Source organism: Lampris incognitus, chromosome 6 (assembly GCF_029633865.1).
Source record: "Lampris incognitus isolate fLamInc1 chromosome 6, fLamInc1.hap2, whole genome shotgun sequence".
In the NCBI taxonomy this organism is placed as follows: domain Eukaryota; kingdom Metazoa; phylum Chordata; class Actinopteri; order Lampriformes; family Lampridae; genus Lampris; species Lampris incognitus.
In genome coordinates, this window is record NC_079216.1 from 36,801,051 (window position 1) to 36,822,650 (window position 21,600).

At 46.6% G+C, this 21,600-nt stretch overlaps 1 protein-coding gene across 1 annotated transcript; it reads left to right on the forward strand.

Moving 5' to 3' along the window:
• Nucleotides 1-2,222: 2,222 nt before the first annotated feature.
• Nucleotides 2,223-3,740, forward strand: LOC130114028 (uncharacterized protein K02A2.6-like; the record flags this gene model as incomplete). The annotated part of the gene is made up of 3 exons (XM_056281756.1): nucleotides 2,223-2,890; nucleotides 3,065-3,330; nucleotides 3,514-3,740. Coding segments are annotated over 3 exons (1,161 nt in total), but the record flags the coding sequence as incomplete, so codon positions are not given.
• Nucleotides 3,741-21,600: the final 17,860 nt, after the last annotated feature.

Sequence of the window (21,600 nt, forward strand, 5' to 3'; positions counted from 1 at the left end):
CTCCTAATGATTGCTTTTCCCCTTTCTGTAAAACATATTTGTGACCCCCAACACATGTCCCAGTAAGGGTTTGGACACTGGTTTGAGTACTGGCTTTTTGCAGTCTTCGAACACGGTATAAAACATGTGGTCTGGCGTGACAGTCACATCTGCACCTGTGTCAATTTTGAACTTTCCTTTCCTGTTTTTGATTTTGATATCAATTATCCATGGGTCTCCATTGGCTTCGACTGTGCCACGAATCATGCTCTTGAACCTCATTCACGTTTTTTGATGATAAACACACTTTTTGATGATGTCCTTTCTTTCTACAGGCATGGCATGTTGTGGTGTTCCCAACACAGAGAATTAACCAGTGTGGGTTGGTTGGTTTTTGAATGTGCACATTCAAATGTGATTGGTGCTGAATGAGGTGGAGGTCAGCTATTGGTTGTTCCTGAAGAGTATATAAGGCAGAATCGCCACCAGGGCGTCCTCTTGGTACTCCGCTCTACTCGGGATAGCTAGGTTGTTACAGCGTAATAATAAATATACTACGTTACTGTCATAAGTCTGCCGTGTGCACTTTCCAGTTATCTACTTAAACAGTTTAGAACAATATTAGTGTTTCATACACGACAGTTTGGCGACGAGGATGGGATGTTTAAATTGGAAGTCACAGAGTTAGCATGTCAAGCAGCTCCAGCGAGGCAGAAGTAAACGACGAACAACCAGGGAGACGTTCGGTGAGTGAAAAGACCGTCGAACAGAAAATGGCATTCGGTAAGCCAGAAGATTTCCACTTCGAGGAAAGTGAGGAAAGTTTTGATAGTTATCGCCAGCGGTTAGCGCAGTACTTCGCAGCAAAAGGATTGGACACTCGAGATGAGAAAACCAAAGCGGTATTTCTTCCGGTGGTAGGAAAAAGGGCACATAGCTTGCTGATGGATTTGTGTGCACCAGATAAGCCATCGGGTAAAACATATGAAGTACTGGTGGGAGTGCTAGAAAAGCACTACATCCCGAAAACCAACTTTATTACCGAGAGATGCAAGTTTCACGGAAGAAACCAAAAGGAAAACGAAACAATAAGTGAGTACATTGCAAGTTTGAGAAAGTTAGCAGCCACATGCAAATTTGGAACATTTTTAGATGAAGCACTGCGTGATAGGTTGGGTCTGGGGAGTTAAGAGCAATGAGCTAAGAGATCGGTTACTCAATGCTGCTCACACAAAAGACTTACCGTTACAGCTCGCAGTTGAAATGGCGCTTTCTTATGAGGTAACAAAAGGCAACAGTGCGCAACAGTTCGCACAGAAAGGCTATAAAGCTAATGTGGTAGAAAAGAAGGCTAACCTAAAGCATAGAGAGGCTACGGTAAAGTCTACAGCTAATGGAAAGCCCTGCTATCGCTGCAATGGAAAAGGCCACAGACCGGATGAATGCAGGTTCAAGGACGTAGAGTGTCACCAGTGCAAGAAAAAGGGACACATCGCAAAAGCATGCCGTTCACCTAAAGAAGGAAGCTATGGCAAGGCATCGAAAGGGACCAGGCATTTGGAATGTTGCAACGCTCCCCAGCACGTGGACCAGAGCAAACCTCACAGTCTTCGGGCAGATGGAGATCCTATCCAGCCTCAGCTCTGCAGTGCCAGAGACGACTGCTGTGTGCCGACAAGGCGCATGGTGGATGCTGTACAGAACATTGACACTGGTCAGACATTGGACAGTGGAGGGGTCGAACTTTTTGCAATGGACACGGGTAAAGGTGACATTGTGAAACCCTACTATGTGTATGTCAGTGTAAATGGTACAAGGGTGAAAATGGAGGTAGACACTGGCACAGCCGTGTCAGTGATATCTGAAACTCTACTTAAACGCAGGTTTAAAGATGTGAAACTTAGTCCTGCAAATTGTGTGCTGAAAACCTACAGTGAGGAATCATTGCCGTTGATAGGAAAATTCGCAGCAAAGGTGAAATGCAAGGAACGCTCGAAAAGCTAGAACTACTAGTCGTGAAAGGAAGAGGTCCTGCATTAATGGGCAGAGACTGGATAAGTCAATTAAAGCTAGACTGGTCAAGAATCAACAGAGTGGCTCCTGATACAGTGGATGATGTGTGTGCCAGACATGCATCAGTGTTCAAACCTGAGCTAGGCAAGTTAAAAGGTATTGAAGCCAGACTACGTGTAGTTCCAGATGCAGTGCCCAAGTTCTGTAAGCCTAGAAACGTGCCTTATGCATTAAGAGAAGCCGTAGAGAGAGAACTGGCAAAATTGGAAGCTGAAGGTGTCATCTCACCCATTAATTACAGTGAGTGGGCAGCTCCAATAGTTTGTGTGCCTAAAAAGGATGACAGTGTGAGAATATGTGGAGACTACAAGGTCACCATCAATCCATGGTTGAATGTGGAACAGTATCCACTACCCAAAACCCAAGATTTATTTGCTAAACTAGCAGGAGGTCAGCAGTTTACCAAATTAGACTTTTCGCAGGCTTATCAGCAAGTTCTGTTAGAGGACAATTCAAGACATTACCTAACTATCAACACACACAGAGGGTTGTATCACTACAATAGGTTACCCTACGGTGTTGCTAGCACCCCTGCTATTTTTCAAAAGATTATGGATCAGGTTCTTCAGGGCATGGAAGGGGTCATCTGTTATTTATATGACATCTTAATTACTGGAAAAGATACAGAAAGGCACCTGACTAACTTGGAAGAGGTGCTTAGTAGACTTGAAACTTACAATCTCAGGGTTAAAAGAGAGAAGTGTGCGTTCATGCAGAACAGCGTTTCATACTTAGGGCATGTCATTGATGCCATGGGCATACATCCAATGAAGGAAAAGACAGATGCTATTCAGAGGGCTCCAGTTCCAAAAAATGTAACTGAACTCAGGTCATTCTTAGCTCTGTTAAACTACTATGGGAAGTTTATCCCTAATCTATCTACTCTGATTCATCCAATGACAGCATTGCTGCATAAAGATGCAACCTGGGAATGGTCAGAAAAATGTCAAAGTGCATTTGATAGTGCAAAGAAGTCTCTTCAGTCAGATAAATTGTTAGTACATTTTGATGCAGAGTTACATATCATACTAGCATGTGATGCTTCTCCTTATGGAGTTGGTGCTGTAATCAGCCACAAAATGAAAGATGGAAGTGAGAGACCTATCGCATTTGCATCCAGAATGTTAACTAAAACAGAACAGAATTACTCTCAACTGGAAAAAGAGGCACTGGGTCTTGTTTTTGGAGTTATGAAATTCCATGAGTATCTTTATGGAAGGAAATTCTTGTTATTGACAGACCACAAGCCACTGTTGAAAATTCTGGGGCCTAAAACAGGTGTGCCAACACTGGCCGCCGCTAGATTACAAAGGTGGGCTCTAATTTTGGCAGCGTATACATACGAAATCCAGTACAAGAAGTCAGAGCAGCATAGCAATGCTGATGCTTTATCAAGATTACCTGTGAAGCCTGATGTAGATGTGGTGTCAAACCCAATTTACAGAGTGTCTTACCTGGAAGACTTACCTCTTACTGCTAGAGAAATAGCCAAAGAAACAGACAGAGATCCTGTGTTAAGAGTGGTTAAACAGTTGGTGTTAACTGGATGGCCTAAACATGTACAGGATGAGTCACTGAAGCCTTATTTTCAGAGAAAATTAGAGCTTAGCATTGAGGATGATTGTTTATTATGGGGTTACCGTGTGGTAGTGCCTGATAAACTAAGAGACAGGCTATTGTCTGAATTACATGAGCACCACTGGGGAATAGTTAAAATGAAGTCCCTCACCAGAAGTTTATTCTGGTGGCCTACATTAGATGACAGTATTGAACGTGAAGTGAATCAGTGTACTATTTGTCAGCAGCAGCGTAGTATGCCTGCTACTGCACCGATACATACATGGAAATGGTCTTCGAGTCCATGGGAAAGAGTACATCTTGATTTTGCTGAGGACCACAAGCAGATGTTTTTAGTAGTGATGGATGCCTATGCTAGATGGCCAGAGATAGTTCCCATGACCACTACTATTTCATCTAAGACAATTGAAGCAATGAGAAATTTATTTGCAGCTTATGGGTTGCCTAAAGAGGTTGTAACTGATAACGGACCTCAGTTCGTATCGCAAGAGTTTGAGTCATTTTTGACTAAAAATGGAGTAAAACACATCAAGTCACCTGCATACCATCCTGCAAGTAATGGTTTAGCTGAAAGATTGGTCCAAAATCTTAAGAAATCCCTTGCAAAGAATAGAGCCATTGGTGGTATGACGCTTGAGCACTGTGTAGCAAATTTTCTGATTGGGTACAGAAACACACCCCATACTAAGACAGGAAAGACCCCAGCTGAGCTATTTCTGAGAAGACAGGTGCGAACCAGGTTGTGTCTTATCAAACCAAAGTTCTCTCAGAGAATGCAGACCAAGTCTGAACCAAATCTTCCCCGTGTTAGGTCTTTTAAGGTTGGTCAACACGTGTTGGTAAAAAATTACAGGGGAGGGGAGAAATGGTTGAATGGAGTTATAAGTGAAGTGTTGGGTCCTGTCACATACAGTGTTGAAGTAAATGGAAATTGTGTGAAAAGACATGTGAACCAGATGTTGGGTGTCAAGGGAAATCCAGATCAGACTCAAATGGACTCTTGTGATGGAGCTTCTTGGGAGATTGATGATTTCAATGCAGACACTGATGTGTCAGAACATCCTGAACCACAGGTTGTGGAAGAACGACCTGTAGAACCACCACCGCCAGTTGTGGAAAGGAACACTCGTCCTGTGAGAGACAGACGTCCTCCTGATAGACTGAACTTGTGACTGACAATGCAGATTGGTTTTTGGAAAAAAAAGAGAGAAAAGAAATCTGTAATGTAATGTATGGTTACTGTTGAAGAAATACTGTACATGGTTATGAGCTTAAGAGCAAAAAGGATATGTTAGAATCCTGGAAAAAAAAAGAAGTTTGAATTTACAGGGGAGGAGCTGTGGTGTTCCCAACACAGAGAATTAACCAGTGTGGGTTGGTTGGTTTTTGAATGTGCACATTCAAATGTGATTGGTGCTGAATGAGGTGGAGGTCAGCTATTGGTTGTTCCTGAAGAGTATATAAGGCAGAATCGCCACCAGGGCGTCCTCTTGGTACTCCGCTCTACTCGGGATAGCTAGGTTGTTACAGCGTAATAATAAATATACTACGTTACTGTCATAAGTCTGCCGTGTGCACTTTCCAGTTATCTACTTAAACAGTTTAGAACAATATTAGTGTTTCATACACGACACATGTGACTGCATTTGCTGGACAGTGAGCGTTTGGATAAGAAGGGCTTTTACCACATTTGCAACATTTTGACTGTTTCTCCTTAAGCACGTGGCTGCTCTTTGCTCTCTGCTTATTCTGATGTGGCCTGTTTTTGCTTATCACATGGTCCATGTCGACATTGTCGGCATCTGATGTAGAGTAGGCTGAGTTTGGACGGACAGGGAGTGAGGAAAAAATCTTGATATTTTTCGTTTGCGCATTTCGTTTTCTTGCCAGCTAGCTACTGTAAACTGCTAATAAGACACGTTAGTCCCTAGCTAACGGGTCTGATCCTTTAGCCGAGCGGTTAGTGATGTCGCCTTGTGGTGCAGTACACCTCGTATCGAATCCCGCACCGGGCAAGAAAATAACCGGTTACACTAACGTTAGCTAACTACGCAGTTAGCTACATCTTACTTCTAATGTCAAACTCAATCGAACTAAATTAAGCACCGTTCATAAAGTTAATACTTCAAATTTTAACCCGATAAACGTGACGTTAAACTATCTTCAACCGCTGTTCCTGTTCATCTGTACCACAGACGCTTTAACCGCCGCAGGATAAGCGGTTAAAATACGGATGGATGGGAGGAGGACGGGAGTGCAGAGAAGATGATGTATTGGAAACCGTACAGGAGTTCACGTGATAGGACAGGTAGACGCAGGTGCAAGAGGAGATGAGAGTTCAGTACACAAAGAAAACCGAGTAGACGACCTCGCTCAGCTCTGTTTGCACAGCCCCCAAAATCAAACAAAGTTATCCTTCCTGACAAAAAAAAAGACTTGGACGAAATTTGAAATGAGTATAACTACGAACATTTTAAGGTCTCACTGACGAAAAGTTACGAAAATGTCCAAACAAAAAAAAATAAAAATTCGAGTATGGCGGAGAAGCCACTTGACGGGCATGACTACGCTGAAGTGAGTACAGCTCACACCCCAGCATGGATATGGAGACTAATGTCAGCATCTGAAAAAAAAAACCGGAACCCTCAAACGCCGACAACAAAAATCCCCGTGCCCACCAGAAGGAGAAAAGTTGACGACTCTTGTGATTTTGCTGTAGAGGAGGCTATAAAAAGCTGTGAAAAGCCGTACTTGTCCGGTAGAAAGCTTCAGGGCTTGAATTGAGGGGGGGGGCTGGGAGACGGGTCTGGACCTCCCATAAGAAAGGAAAAATTAAGGTTGGGGGTTCCCCCATAGTGTTATGGTTATAATAAGAATAATAACAATAAATTATCAATTTTTGGGGGCATATTGTAGCGGTCCTTATTTGGGATGTAGCAGTAAATCTGTGAACCATACCTGTCTTTATGTTGCACCGGTACCTGTGTTCTGCCTGCGCGGTCACAGTCAGATTGGGCTCTGCTCTCTGGACGCAAATGCTGACCAATCAGGATCCTTCTAGGCAGCACAGACACGTCACGAGCGGGTACATACAGCCCTCTGCTCTGTCTCCCGCTCCACAATTACAGGTGTAACCGGTTATTTTCTTGAACGGTGCGGGATTCGATACGAGGTGTACTGCACCACGAGGCGACATCACTAACCGCTCGGCTAAAGGGTCAGACCCGTTAGCTAGGGACTAACGTGTCTTATTAGTAGTTTACAGTCGTCACCCTCCCCGGAAGCGCGCCCTCGCGCTTTGTTCTTCCCGCGCTCCGAAGAGACTTGATGATGATCTGCACAACTTGTCTTATTAGTAGTTTACACAGGTAACGACTAAAGTTAGCTAACAAAACATGTGAATTGTGAAAGAAGCTCCGGTAAATAGTTTAAGTAAGTATTGATATTACATATTGTAAAAATAATTATTTCTCCCCGATATTGCTGCAATGTTAACTACGAATGAACAGAGGTGTGATCTTAGTCAAAATTTTTTTGTTGTTGCTCTAAACTAGCTAGTTAACGTTATCTAGCTAGCTGATGCTGTTTTGATGCTGGCTATAACGTTATGCTAACGTTACTTGTCAGAAAATGTTCAGAAACTTCCAGAACCGCGTTAGCTAGCTAGCTAATGCTGCTATTGTCGTGTGTGCCTAACATTATCAAAGACATTCTATTTACTAACATAAGAAAGAAATAACAGAGAAACTAATGATCTATTGCAGCTAGCTGTGCATTTGTGTGATCAGAAACTAGACGTTTCTATCGATAACATAACTAGCCAGGTAGCTACTAGCTAGACAATATTATTGACCATGGTTAAACCGTGATCCAAAACATTCCTCTTCACACCAACTGAAGAGGAATATTTTGGATCATATGTTACAATCTGCACTTGAAACGACAGGTGCATGGCACGAGCGACTCTAGCGAGGCAGAGTCGAAAATAACAGAATTAAAAGTCTTGCTGGAGTCAGGCACTCTCTACTGGTGCAAGGGGCCTTGATTCATTCATACTGTCTTACATTGAAGAGTAAGTACACCGATATTCACCTCTCCTCCCAGACTTACAAAATGGTTGCATTGAGTCAAAGGACCTTTCAAAAGACAGCATAATTTTAGTGTTTTAACAGCCCCCCAACCGCAAATAGGGGACCTCCCCCATAAATGGTCACTCAGTTCGAGCACTGGAAAGCTTCAACTCCCGGCTGAATGAGAATACCCTTGGTCCGGTAGCTGATGTCACACAATAGTCGAAATCAAAACACCGCCATTTTGACAGGAAAGCGGGCCTATTGCTGGGCAGATGACTGCTAGCTAGCAGCAAGTCTCTTTGCCTGCTGTATTTACAGTGCATCCGGAAAGTATTCACACCCCTTCACTTTCCCCACATTTTGTTATGTTACAGCCTTATTCCAAAATGGATTAAATTCCTTTTTTTTCTCATCAATCTACATACAATACCCCAAAATGACAAAGCGAAAAAGGTTTTGTAGAAATTTTGGCAAATTTATTAAAAAATAAAAAACGGAAATATTGCATGTACATAAGTATTCACACCCTTTACTCAGTACTTGGTTGAGGCACCCTTGGCAGCGATTACAGCCTCAAGTCTTCTTGGGTATGAAGCTACAAGCTTAGCACACCTATATTTGAGGTATTTCTCCCATTCTTCTCTGCAGATCCTCTCGAGCTCTGTAAGGTTAGATGGGGCGCGTCGCTGCACAGCTATTTTCAGGTCTTTCCAGAGATGTTCAATGGGGTTCAAGTCTGGGCTCTGGCTGGGCCACTCAAGTACATTCACAGACTTGTCCCGAAGCCACTCCTTTGTTGTCTTGGCTGTGTGCATAGGGTCATTGTCGTGTTGAAAGGTAAACCTTCGCCCCAGTCTGAGGTCCTGAGCGCTCTGGAGCAGGTTTTCATCAAGGATCTCTCTGTACATTGCTCCATTCATCTTTCCCTCGATCCTGACTAGTCTCCCAGTTCCTGCCGCTGAAAAACATCCCCACAGCATGATGCTGCCACCACCATGCTTCACTGTAGGGATGGTATTATCGAGGTGATGAGAGGTGCCTGGTTTCCTCCAGACGTGACGTTTGGCATTCAGGCCAAAGAACTCAATCTTGGTTTCATCAGACCAGAGAATCTTGTTTCTCATGGTCTGAGAGTCCTTTAGGTGCTTTCTGGCAAACTCCAAGCGGGCTGTCATGTGCCTTTTACTGAGCAGAGGCTTCTGTCTGGCCACTCTACCATAAAGGCCTGATTGGTGGAGTGCTGCAGAGATGGTTGTCCTTCTGGAAGGTTCTCCCATCTCCACAGAGGAACGCTAGAGCTCTGTCAGAGTGACCATTGGGTTCTTGGTCACCTCCCTGACCAAGGCCCTTCTCCCCCGATTGCTCTGTTTGGCTGGGTGGCCAGCTCTAGGAAGAGTCCTGGTGGATCCAAACTTCTTCCATTCACGAATGATGGAGACCACTGTGCTCTTCGGGACCTTCAAAACTGTAGAAATTTGTTTGTACCCTTCCCCAGATCTGTGCCTCGATACAATCCTGTCTCGGAGGTCCACGGACAATTCCTTTGACTTCATGGCTTGGTTTCTGCTCTAACATGCACTGTCAACACTGGGACCTTATATAGACAGGTGTGTGCCTTTCCAAATCATGTCCAATCCATTGAATTTACTACAGGTGGACTCCAATCAAGATGTAAAACATCTCAAGGATGATCAGTGGAAACAGGATGAACCTGAGCTCAATTTTGAGTGTCGTAGCAAAGGGTGTGAATACTTATGTACATGCAATATTTCAGTTTTTTATTTTTAATAGATTTGCAAAAATTTCTACAAAACCTTTTTCACTTTGTCCTTATGGGGTATTGTGTGTAGATTGATGAGAAAAAAATGAATTTAATCCATTTTGGAATAAGGCTGTAACATAACAAAATGTGAGGAAAGTGAAGGGGTGTGAATACTTTCCGGATGCACTGTATACAGTGAATATGGTGGATAACTGTTGTGCGCCAGAATGCCAGAACAGTCGTGGACAAGTAAAAGGGAGAGCATTTTATTGGATTCCTAAACATCCCGAAAGACAACATAAATGGATTACTGCCATAAAACGTGCTAGAAGCGTACAGAAGAAAACTGAGCGATGGGACCCTACAAGCAACGGATTCCGCTTGTGTCGTGACCACTTCATATCAGGTACAGAATACAACACTTCCTAACGTTAATATATTATTTATTTAACAGGCTTTTATTACGGTTTCTGACAATTTTATTAGACTAAAAGGCAAGTTCGACCTATGCATTATGGCGTGGATTTTGCGGGACTAACAATGGCTAAGATAAAAGAACTAAGCCTGTTGCTCACTAAAACATGACTGGACATTTTTTATTTACTTACACTACCGTTCAAAAGTTTGGGATCACCCAAACAATTTTGTGTTTTCCATGAAAAGTCACACTCATTCACCACCATATGTTGTGAAATGAATAGAAAATAGAGTCAAGACATTGACAAGGTTAGAAATAATGATTTGTAGTTGAAATAAGATTTTTTTTACATCAAACTTTGCTTTCGTCAAAGAATCCTCCATTTGCAGCAATTACAGCATTGCAGACCTTTGGCATTCTAGCTGTTAATTTGTTGAGGTAATCTGGAGAAATTGCACCCCACGCTTCCAGAAGCAGCTCCCACAAGTTGGATTGGTTGGATGGGCACTTCTTGCGTACCATACGGTCAAGCTGCTCCCACAACAGCTCAATGGGGTTCAGATCTGGTGACTGCGCTGGCCACTCCATTACCGATAGAATACCAGCTGCCTGCTTCTGCTCTAAATAGTTCTTGCACAATTTGGAGGTGTGTTTAGGGTCATTGTCCTGTTGTAGGATGAAATTGGCTCCAATCAAGCGCTGTCCACTGGGTATGGCATGGCGTTGCAAAATGGAGTGATAGCCCTCCTTATTCAGAATCCCTTTTACCCTGTACAAATCTCCCACCTTACCAGCACCAAAGCAACCCCAGACCATCACATTACCTCCACCATGCTTAACAGATGGCGTCAGGCATTCTTCCAGCATCTTTTCATTTGTTCTGCGTCTCACAAACGTTCTTCTTTGTGATCCAAACACCTCAAACTTGGATTCATCCGTCCACAACACTTTTTTCCAGTCTTCCTCTGTCCAATGTCTGTGTTCTTTTGCCCATCTTAATCTTTTTCTTTTATTGGTCAGTCTCAGATATGGCTTTTTCCTTGCCACTCTGCCCTGAAGCCCAGAATCCCGCAGCCGCCTCTTCACTGTAGATGTTGACACTGGTGTTTTGCGGGTACTATTTAATGAAGATGCCAGTTGGGGACCTGTGAGGCGTCTGTTTCTCAAACTAGAGACTCTAATGTACTTATCTTCTTGCTCAGTTGTGCAACGCGGCCTCCCACTTCTTTTTCTACTCTGGTTAGAGCCTGTTTGTGCTGTCCTCTGAAGGGAGTAGTACACACCGGTGTAGGAAATCTTCAATTTCTTAGCAATTTCTCGCATGGAATAGCCTTCATTTCTAAGAACAAGAATAGACTGTCGAGTTTCAGATGAAAGTTCTCTTTTTCTGGCCATTTTGAGCGTTTAATTGACCCCACAAATGTGATGCTCCAGAAACTCAATCTGCTCAAAGGAAGGTCAGTTTTGTAGCTTCTGTATCAAGCTAAACTGTTTTCAGATGTGTGAACATGATTGCACAAGGGTTTTCTAATCATCAATTAGCCTTCTGAGCCAATGAGCAAACACATTGTACCATTAGAACACTGGAGTGATAGTTGCTTGAAATGGGCCTCTATACACCTATGTAGATATTGCACCAAAAACCAGACATTTGCAGCTAGAATAGTCATTTACCACATTAGCAATGTATAGAGTGTATTTCTTTAAAGTTAAGACTAGTTTAAAGTTATCTTCATTGAAAAGTACAGTGCTTTTCCTTCAAAAATATGGACATTTCAATGTGATCCCAAACTTTTGAACGGTAGTGTATGTTTTAGGGAAAAAGAGTGATAACCCTCTGTCACCCGACTACGTCCCATCCGTCTTCAAACATGTACCATCCCAGAGAAGAGAAGAAAAAAATGCGGTTAGATATATTCAACATAAGACAGAAGAGCAAACTCCAAAGAAGAGAGCAAGCAAAGAAGTCATCAGCTGCAGCAGTAATCCTTCCAAGAGATTGTCCTCAAGACAGCAGCAAGCATCCTACCGCAGACCAGATTCTCACAGGAGAATCTTCCGTGAAGGAATCTACCCACAAACAACTTGAAAATGATTTCCAGCCTATTCCTGATGATCGTGATGACCCAACAACTCCACCATGTTGCAATGAAAACTGTAAGAAACACATTACATCTCTTGAATTGGAATGCCAAGCTCTGAGAACTGAAAATATGTTGTTAAAATAAAAAATGAATAGAACTGGACTGAATGAGACGAGTCCACAAAACAATGATAAAAGGTGCTTATTATTTTGGCATTGATTCAACCACTGTTTCAAAGCTTTTCAAACACTGTATTAATGTAATGTATTGTAGACTAGTGCCAAGTCTAGTTATATGGCCTGACAGGGAATCATTAAGAAAATCTTATGGAACAGTAACTTTGAAAAGACAGTTTGCATTATTGACTGTTTTGAAATATTTATTGCGAAACAAAGTAACTTATTAACCAGTGCTCAGTGTTATTCAACATACAAGTCACACCATACAATGAAATATTTAATTGCCATTTGCCCACAAGGTTCCATTTGTTTCATTTCTAATGGATGGGGAGCTGCTCAAGTGATAAGTTCATCACAGAGCAAAGTGATGTTTTATCTCATTTGCTCCCAGGGGACCTAGTGTTGGCAGACAGAGGTTTCAATGTCAGCGAGGCCATCCATTCTTACCAAGCTGAATTAAAGATTCCAGCAGTCACTCAAGGCAAGAAACAGTTAGATCCTGTTGACTTGGAGAACACCAGATGCTTAGCGTTTCTTAGGATACACATTGAAAGTAATTGGAGTTCTCCGTCAAAATACACTGTTTTGCAAAGCACTGTCCCCATAGGTTTCACTGACATTAACAGAGAAAATGATGTGACCTACCTCGATAAAATTGTAAAAGTATGTTGCGCTTTTGGAACTTTTACTACCTGTGTCAGTCTGCTTTGTGGGTCCTTCGTCATTGTGAGCCTGATAACGTGAATAGTTTTACTATTTTCGGGCAATTTCGATCAGGATTCCATACCCACCACAGCACAGAAACAGCTCTCATTAAAGTTACCAATGACTTATTGCTCACCGCTGACTGGTGCTTGCTCAATATTAATTCTGTTTGGCCTGAGTTCTGCTTTTGATACGGTCGACCACGACATCCTTTTAAATTGCCTGGAAAACTATGTTGGCATAAGGATAGCCCTACTGCTCTTGCCCGGCTCCAATCCTACCTATCTGGCAGAGCTTTCTCTGTTATAATGGGAGAATCCTCCTCAACCCCAGCATGTGGTTCCCCTCAGGGGTCAATTCTTGGTCCATTATTATTTTCCATTTACATGCTCCCCCGGGTCAGATCATGTCATCAAATTAATTTTCACTGTTATACGGATGACACCCAGCTTTATGTCCCGCTTACTGGTAATGACCCACACACACACACACACACACACACACACACACACACACACACACACACACACACACACACACACACAATCTTTCTTGTGTTATGGCTTGTCTCTCTGACATTAAGCGCTGGACGTCACAAAACTTCCTCCGCTCAATGAGTCCAAATCTGAGGTCCTTTTATTCAGCCCCCCTAACCTAACTGGCAAGCTGGAAAAGAGTCTAGGGAACCTGTACTCCAATGTTAAGCATTCTGCCTGCAATTTGGGTGTGTTTTTTGACTCGAATCTCCGTTTTGACACACAAATTACCAAGGTAGTACAGTCTTGATTTCTCTAAATTAGGAACATTTCAAAAATAAAAAAAAATCTATCTCAGCTGGACTTTGAAAAAGTCATCCATGCATTCATTTCATCACATCTGGATTATTGTAACTCCCTGTATCCAGGGCTCAGTCAAAAGTCCATCTCCCACCTCCAGCTCGTCTAAAAGTCAGCTGCCAGACTGTTAACAAATTCCAAGAGATATGAACACATCACTCCCATTCTTGCAATGCTTCACTGGCTACCTGTTAGGTATAGGTTTGATTTTAACTTTTACTAATTACCTTTAAAGCCATACATGGCCTCGCGCCTACCTATCTGATTTACTCACAACCCATGGTCCTGGTCGCTGCCTGCTCTCCTCAGGCAAGTGCTTTTCAACTGTTCTCTCAGCCCAGCCTCGTTACTAAAGGCGACCGGGAGCCCCACAGCTGTGGAACTCCCTACCGGCGGAAATCGCCTCTGTGCATAACTGTAGTCCACTGACTTCCGGTTTCTACTGCAGCAGTCATACCAGGTCCCCGTTTGCTGGCGTGTGCTATTGACAATGGCATATTTTTCGCGATGCCTGCAAGATTTACCATGGATAAATGTCAACGACATGCACAGAATTGTCGACAAACTTTCACTTGCACCTACCAGCAAACAGGTGAAATTTTTCAGGTTGTACATATTGTAGCGAATTCGGGGAACAACGCAACCACAGGAACTGCCGCGGCCAGGAAGCGAACCCGTATCGCCCGCACCGCAGGAGACATCGCTAACCGCTCGACTAAAGGGTCTGACCATAGAGATAGGGGCGAAAATGATTGAACGCCGCGACCACCGCCAGCAGCTCGCGTCGTGTAACGTAGTAATTGCGTTCAGGGCGGCTCAAGACACGACTGTAGTAAGCCACCACTCTCTCTCCCCCAACAACTTCCTGAGACAGGACGGCCCCCAGCCCCACACTGCTGGCGTCTGTGTCCACGATGAAGCGGCACTTAGGATCAGGAAGGGCCAGGATGGGTGCAGTGATCAAGGCGGTGCGGAGCCGGGCATAGGCGGCTGCTGATAGTGGATGGGTGGCGGCCGGCGCCGGCAATGAGACGGTGGTGGAGACAGCGGCGGCCGTCGCTGGCGATAAGAAGGCGGTGGAGACAACGGCGGCCGGCGATGACATGGCGTCGGCCGGTGGCGGAATGACGGCTGTTGGTAGTGGGTGGGTGGTGGCCGGCGGTGACACGATCGGTGTTGAAATCAGAGTAGGCCGCGACTTCTCGGGGGCAGTTGCCACCTCCGAATCGCTGAACCGGCCGGCCGTGTCGGGTCGGGTCCTGAAGGACGGGGGGCGCTGGCTCCGTCGGCCCTTCCTCCGCGGGACATCTTCTTCCGAGCGGCGGTGCTCTTTCTGTTATGTCTGCACACATCGACAGTGCTGCATTTGATTTGGTGCTGTTCTATTGTGCTGGGATCGATTGGTGATGCCTGCGGGCTCTGGGTTGTTTGATCGGGTCTGCCTTTGATGCTGTGTCAGTCTAAATAAAGAATGCCACGGAGAGGTTGTGTCGAGCGACAGCGCTGTGTCCTCACGTGATTTAAAAATACAATATTGGCGACGAGGATGGCTGATATCTCTCTCCCACCACCTGCCCCCTTCCTGGCATTACCTGGCGAGCCTCCGGTACCATGGACTCGCTGGCTACATAGTTTTGAAAATTACATCATCGCCTCAGGGCTCGACGACGTGAGCCAGGCTAGGAAGACGGCTCTGTTGCTACACTGCTTGGGAGCAGAGGGTCATCGTGTGCTCGGGACTCTGGGGAACGTCACAAGCTTTGCCGAAGCTGTGGGACTTATGAGCACCCATTTCGCTGCTCCACAGAGTGCCCTCCTTCGGCGATTTATATTCCGTCAGCGACACCAACTGCCTGGTGAGTCTGTGCGGCAGTACGTAGCTAATTTGCGAGGGCTAGCTAGCTCATGCAAGTTTGGCGCGCTTCAGGACGAGATGGTTCGCGACCAGCTAATCGAACACACCAACAACGCAAAGGTGCGTGAGACTCTCCTGCTGGAAAAAGACGATCTGCTGCTGTCCAGAGCAATTACCATCGCACTACAGGTTGAGGGAGCAGCTGAGTGTGCTGCTATGCTAAATACACAGCAAGTGGCCACCTCCAGTCAAGCTGCCAACGACTCCTCCCTCTACTCACGGCTGCCCCTCGGGACGCAACCCAACCAGAGCGAGGCGGGCGCCGACTCCACTGGGGACGTCTTGCAACTGCAACGACGGCGTTCTCGGCCCCGCCCTCAACAGTCCTGTGGCAACTGTGGGTCTCGGTCTCATGTTTCAAGGGCTCAGAACTGCCCTGCCCGTGGCCAGACATGCCGTAGCTGCGGTAAGCACAATCACTTTGACAATGTCTGTCGATCTTCCCCGGCTGGGTCAGAGGGCTACACCCCCCAGTCTTCAACCGCCGTCATTCACAAGGTGAGCTCTGGGCCAGTGTCATTCAAATCATGCACAGTCAACATTAATGATGTGTGCATCCCCCTGCTGTTGGACACCGGTGCAAGTGTGTCTCTCCTGAATGTTGATACCTACAGTCAATTTTTCGGTTCACTGCCACTGTCTGCACCCTCAGCTGTCCTCTGTGGGTATGGTGACTCCAAAATCGATCTGGTTGGCTCTCTCCAAGTGACTGTCCGCTATGGAACCAAGCTGGTGCCCAATGCAGTTTTTCATGTGGCACGCCGTGGGGCCAACCTGATGGGCCTGGACCTGTTCTCCGCTCTGGGGTTCTCCCTCTTAGACACAAGGGGGGCAGCAATCCTGACTGTCGCCACACCTTGGCAGCAGAAGTGGCCATCGCTGTTTATGGGGCTGGGCTGCCTCTCCGCCTTCACCCATCAACCTCTCCTCAACCCTGCTGTGAAATCTGTCATCCAACCACTGCGCCGCATCCCGTTGGCTCTCCGTGATGGGGTCTCCGCCGAGCTGCAACAACTGCTGGAAGCTGGCATCATTGAACCGGTGGACGCGTCACCTTGGGTCTCAAACCTCGTGGTGGCTAAGAAGAAGTCGGGGGGCCTGCGTGTCTGCGTCGATCTACGTGCAGTAAATAAGGCAGTGGTCCCTGATAAGTATCCACTGCCCACCTCAGAAGAACTCACTGCTCAGTTCTAGGCTCTGAGGTGTTCTCCAAGCTCGACCTCAGACAGGGGTACTTACAGGTGCCCCTCCACCCCAGCAGCCGAAACCTCACAGCCTTTGTGACACATGCAGGAGTGTTTCGCTACACCAGGATGCCTTTCGGTCTCAGCTCCGCCCCTAGCTGCTTCCAGAAAATCATGGTCTCCGTGCTGGCTGGCATACTGGGCGTGGCCATTTATCTGGACGATATAGTGGTACACGGGCCCACCAGTGAAATCCACGACAAGCGCCTCAACATGGTCTTCGCAGTCCTGTCCAAGCACAAGCTAACTCTCAATGCTGAGAAATGTGTCCTCTCTGTGCCAGCCATCGAGTTCGTGGGGTTCCGGCTGTCAGCGAGCAGTGTAACTCCATTACAATCCAACGTGGACGCCATTCAGGCCATCCCTGAGCTCAGCTCGGCCGCCCAGGTCGCCTCCTTCCTGGGTATGACAAGTTACTACCTGAGGTTTCTTCCCCAGTACTCTGCGACCACAGCCCCCCTGCGCCAGCTGCTGCGTAAGGACGAGCCATGGGTGTGGTCAAAGGCATGCAGTGACGCTGTGCGTGATCTCAAGACTCAACTGACTTCACCACCAGTGTTGGCTCACTTCGACATCTCCAGCTCCACCTTTGTGACCTGTGACGCATCAGCCACAGCGATAGGGGCTGTGCTGTCTCAAACCCAGAACACTGTGGAGAAGCCCATTGCCTTCGCCTCCCGTGCCCTCAACCTGACCGAGCAGCGGTACTCCGTGGGTGAGCGTGAGGCGTTAGCCTGTATCTGGGCTTGTGAAAGGTGGCACCTCTACCTCTATGGCCGCTCCTTCACCCTCAGGACAGATCACCAGGCCCTGACAGCGCTGCTGTCCACATCTGGGACAGGCCACAAACCCCTGAGGCTGCACCGCTGGTCTGACCGCCTCCGCCAGTACAACTTCAGCCTGCAGTTCACCCCAGGCAGAGACAATGTTGTCGCCGACCTGCTCTCTCGCTCTGTCTCCACCCCAGCTCCACAGACGGACACTGACTGTGTGGAAAAGGACATTGTCCAAATGCTACACACACCCCTCCAGGCCACTGTTTCTCTGCAGGAGCTGAGGGCAGCCTCCGAACAGGACCCTGTCCTCTCCCAGCTCCGCACCTACATCCAGAACGGCTGGCCTCACAAGATCCCAGAGGAGCTGGCTGCGTTCGCCCGAGTCAGACAGGAGCTCTCCTGCTGGAACGACACCTGCGTGGCACGTGGGTTTTGCACAGTGGTCCCAGCTGCTCTCCGTGCACGTGTTTTGAATACGGCGCATGAAGGCCACCTGGGCATTGTGAAACTGAAACAGCGCTGCCGAGACCTGGTGTGGTGGCCGGGGATAGACAGAGATATTGAGGCTCTGGTGAAGGACTGTTCTGCCTGCCTTGTGAGTGGCAAGACTGGCCACCAGGCTCCTCCACCCCTGCAACCTCTCGCCTGGCCCTCTCAGCCCTGGGAACACCTGCAGTTGGACATTTGTGGTGAGATCCATGGAGTTCCCCACCACCAACGCTTCATGGTGGTCGCCTACGATCTACACTCAAAATGGCCTGAACTCACCACTTCCGGCACTGTGACCTCACAGATCATCATCGACTTCCTTGGACTCTCTTTTCTCTCGCTGGGGCCTCCCAAAGGCCATCACCACTGACAACGGCCCTCAGCTGGTCTCTGCTGAGTTCACTGCTTATCTCGAAAGCAAGGGCATCCGTCATATACGCACTGCGTACTACCACCCCCAGGCCAATGGCGGCGTTGAACGTTTTCACCAGTCACTGAAGAACGGCCTCAGAGCACACATGGCCCAAGGGTGCTCTTTCACGCAGGCCATCCGTCACACTCTGCTGCACTATCGGGCCACACAGCACTCGACCACAGGCGTCTCCCCAGCCTCTCTCATGCTAGGCCGGGAACTGTGCATGCCCCTTGACAGGCTCCGCCCCTCCACACCTCAGGCACCTCCCTCTGGGGTCAGAGCCTCAGTCACTCGTCAGCAGACGCGGATGAAGCAACGGTTTGACCAGTCAAAACGAACCAGGGTGCCAGACATCAATGTGTCAGACTGGGTCAGGGTCCGCAGGCCCCACAGGGACAATAAAATGGCTTCATACTGGTCCTCTCCTCTCCAAGTCACCCGTCAGCTGGGCCCAGCCACTTACCTCCTCAGCGATGGCACTCGGTGGCACTCCAGTCGTCTACGGAAGGTGTCAGCTCCGCCACACACAGCTGGTGACACAACCATAGCCATTCCCTCAGCATGGCGAGACGCCCCGGGGCTTCATGCAGCTCCTACACGGGCCCCAGACATTCCTGGGCCTCAGCTTCCCCTGCCATCTCCCTCCCCACCTCGGCCTGCCCAGCCTCAGGTCGCCCCGCGACCTGTTCGCACACGTTTACGCCCTGGCCACCTACAGGACTTTGTGTCAACCTTTCATGTTTGAAATCCTGCCGGGGGGGGGGGGATGTTATGTCTGCACACATCGACAGTGCTACATTTGATTTGGTGCTGTTCTATTGTGCTGGGATCGATTGGTGATGCCTGCGGGCTCTGGGTTGTTTGATCGGGTCTGCCTTTGATGCTGTGTCAGTCTAAATAAAGAATGCCACGGAGAGGTTGTGTCGAGCGACAGCGCTGTGTCCTGACGTGATTTAAAAATACAATGCTTTCCCCGGGAAAGCTCTTTTTCCAGACACTCGATGAAGTCCTCAATCTCCCGGAGTTCTACATCGAAGCTTCTTCTTGACGTTGCCATCTTCGATTTGTGGGTATTGGCTGCAATCCCACTTCTGACACCAATGTGGCAAACGTAGAAACAACGACAAAGGTAACCCCTTTATTGAACTCACACAGAAAAAAGAACTTACAGAAATGTGACACAATAATAGAGTAGGCGGTCATCTACTCGAACAACAAAGTTGTTCAGGGTTTCAGTTCCAAGGTTACACAACACAACAGAATGACAACTACAATTACACCACAACAAGTAATTATCACATAAACACATAAAACCACATAAAACACTTACAAAACATTTAATAACAACTGACAATCTGCACGCAGTGCCTGATGGGTAAAACAGGACAATTGGCACAATTCTGACGGAGTAGCAACTTCGCTACAATATCAAGTTACGTCCACAATTATGAGGATGAGCGGACGGACAGACGGACAGACGGGCGGAATTGTGGACGTATGTACAGCTTGAAACTTTTCACTCGTTTGCTGGTAGGTGCAGGTGAACGTTAGTCGACAATTTTGTGCATGTTTTTACATCTTTAATTCTTTATATTTTACTTTCATCGCCTTCTTTTAATTGTTTTTATTAGGGGTCCAAGCAGCGAAGCTGGTGGAACCCTATTGTATTTGTTAGGATTATTATTATTTTTCTCCGCTAAAAGTGTGTGAGGCTCAGCAACCGTAAGTCCTAGACCAACCAACTTTGGTACGTGGATTCCTATGTGGCCCCCCACTACTCAGGCACCACAAATCACCTATGTCAGCCAGATGGTGGCGCTATAACAAAGGGTCATGCGTAATTCCCACACCATAAGTCAGATCAACACAAAACTGCACAGACGTGTGCATCTGAATGTGCTCTACAACTTTGTTATTGGGACCACATATGTCAGCCATATAGTTTGCCCGCCATTTTGACTTGTATTAGTTTGGGCGCGGTTTCTCAGCTAAAAGTGTCTGAGGCTCAGCAACCATAAGTCCTAGACCAACCAAATTTGGTAGGTGGATTCATACGGCCCCCCACTACTCTGGCACTACAAATCACCCATGTCAGCCAGATGGTGGCGCTATAACAAAGGGTCATGCTTAAAAGGCCATAACTCCCACAGCATAAGTCAGATCAACACAAAACTTAATCGACCCATGCATCTCAATGTGCTCAACAACTTTACTATTGGGACCACCTATGTCAGTCATATAGTCTGCCTGCTATTTTGACTTATTTGGTATGGAAGCGCTGCAGCTCTACATACCACACGCCAGGACACCTGGGTTTAACGACGTACTTTTTCTTTTTACGGCAGTCGGCAAGGACGCAAGAAACCAGACACCGTCTGGTCCAGTTTTGGAAACTCTGGCACATGTTTCTGAAGCAATGGAAGTGTTACGAGATTTTAAAAAATTACGGTAATCGTCTAGGACACAGGCGACCCAAGTAATCCGACATTGTCGTATCTAGTTGGAAACTCGGGTAGGCTACTGTTTCTGAAGCAAGATTCTTCAATCTTTATTACATTACCAACAGCGGTTTAGTTTCATGTTGAAACGGTAGTCTATTACAGGCTATCATAACGTTAATTATTTACGTTGGGTGAAGGTACACTCACTGGCCACTTTATTAGGTACACCTTGCTAGTACCGGGTTGGACCCCCTTTTGCCTTCAGAACTGCCTTAATCCTTCGTGGCATAGATTCAACAAAGTACTGGAAACATTCCTCAGAGAGTTTGGTCCATATTGACATGATAGCATCACGCAGTTGCTGCAGATTTGTCGGCTGCACATCCATGATGCGAATCTCCCGGTCCACCACATCCCAAAGGTGCTCTATTGGATTGAGATCTGGTGACTGTGGAGGCCATTTGAGTACAGTGAACTCATTGTCATGTTCAAGAAACCAGTCTGAGATGATTCGAGCTTTATGACATGGCGCATTATCCTGCTGGAAGTAGCCATCCGAAGATGGGAACACTGTGGTCATAAAGGGATGGACATGGTCAGCAACAATACTCAGGTAGGCTGTGGCGTTGACAC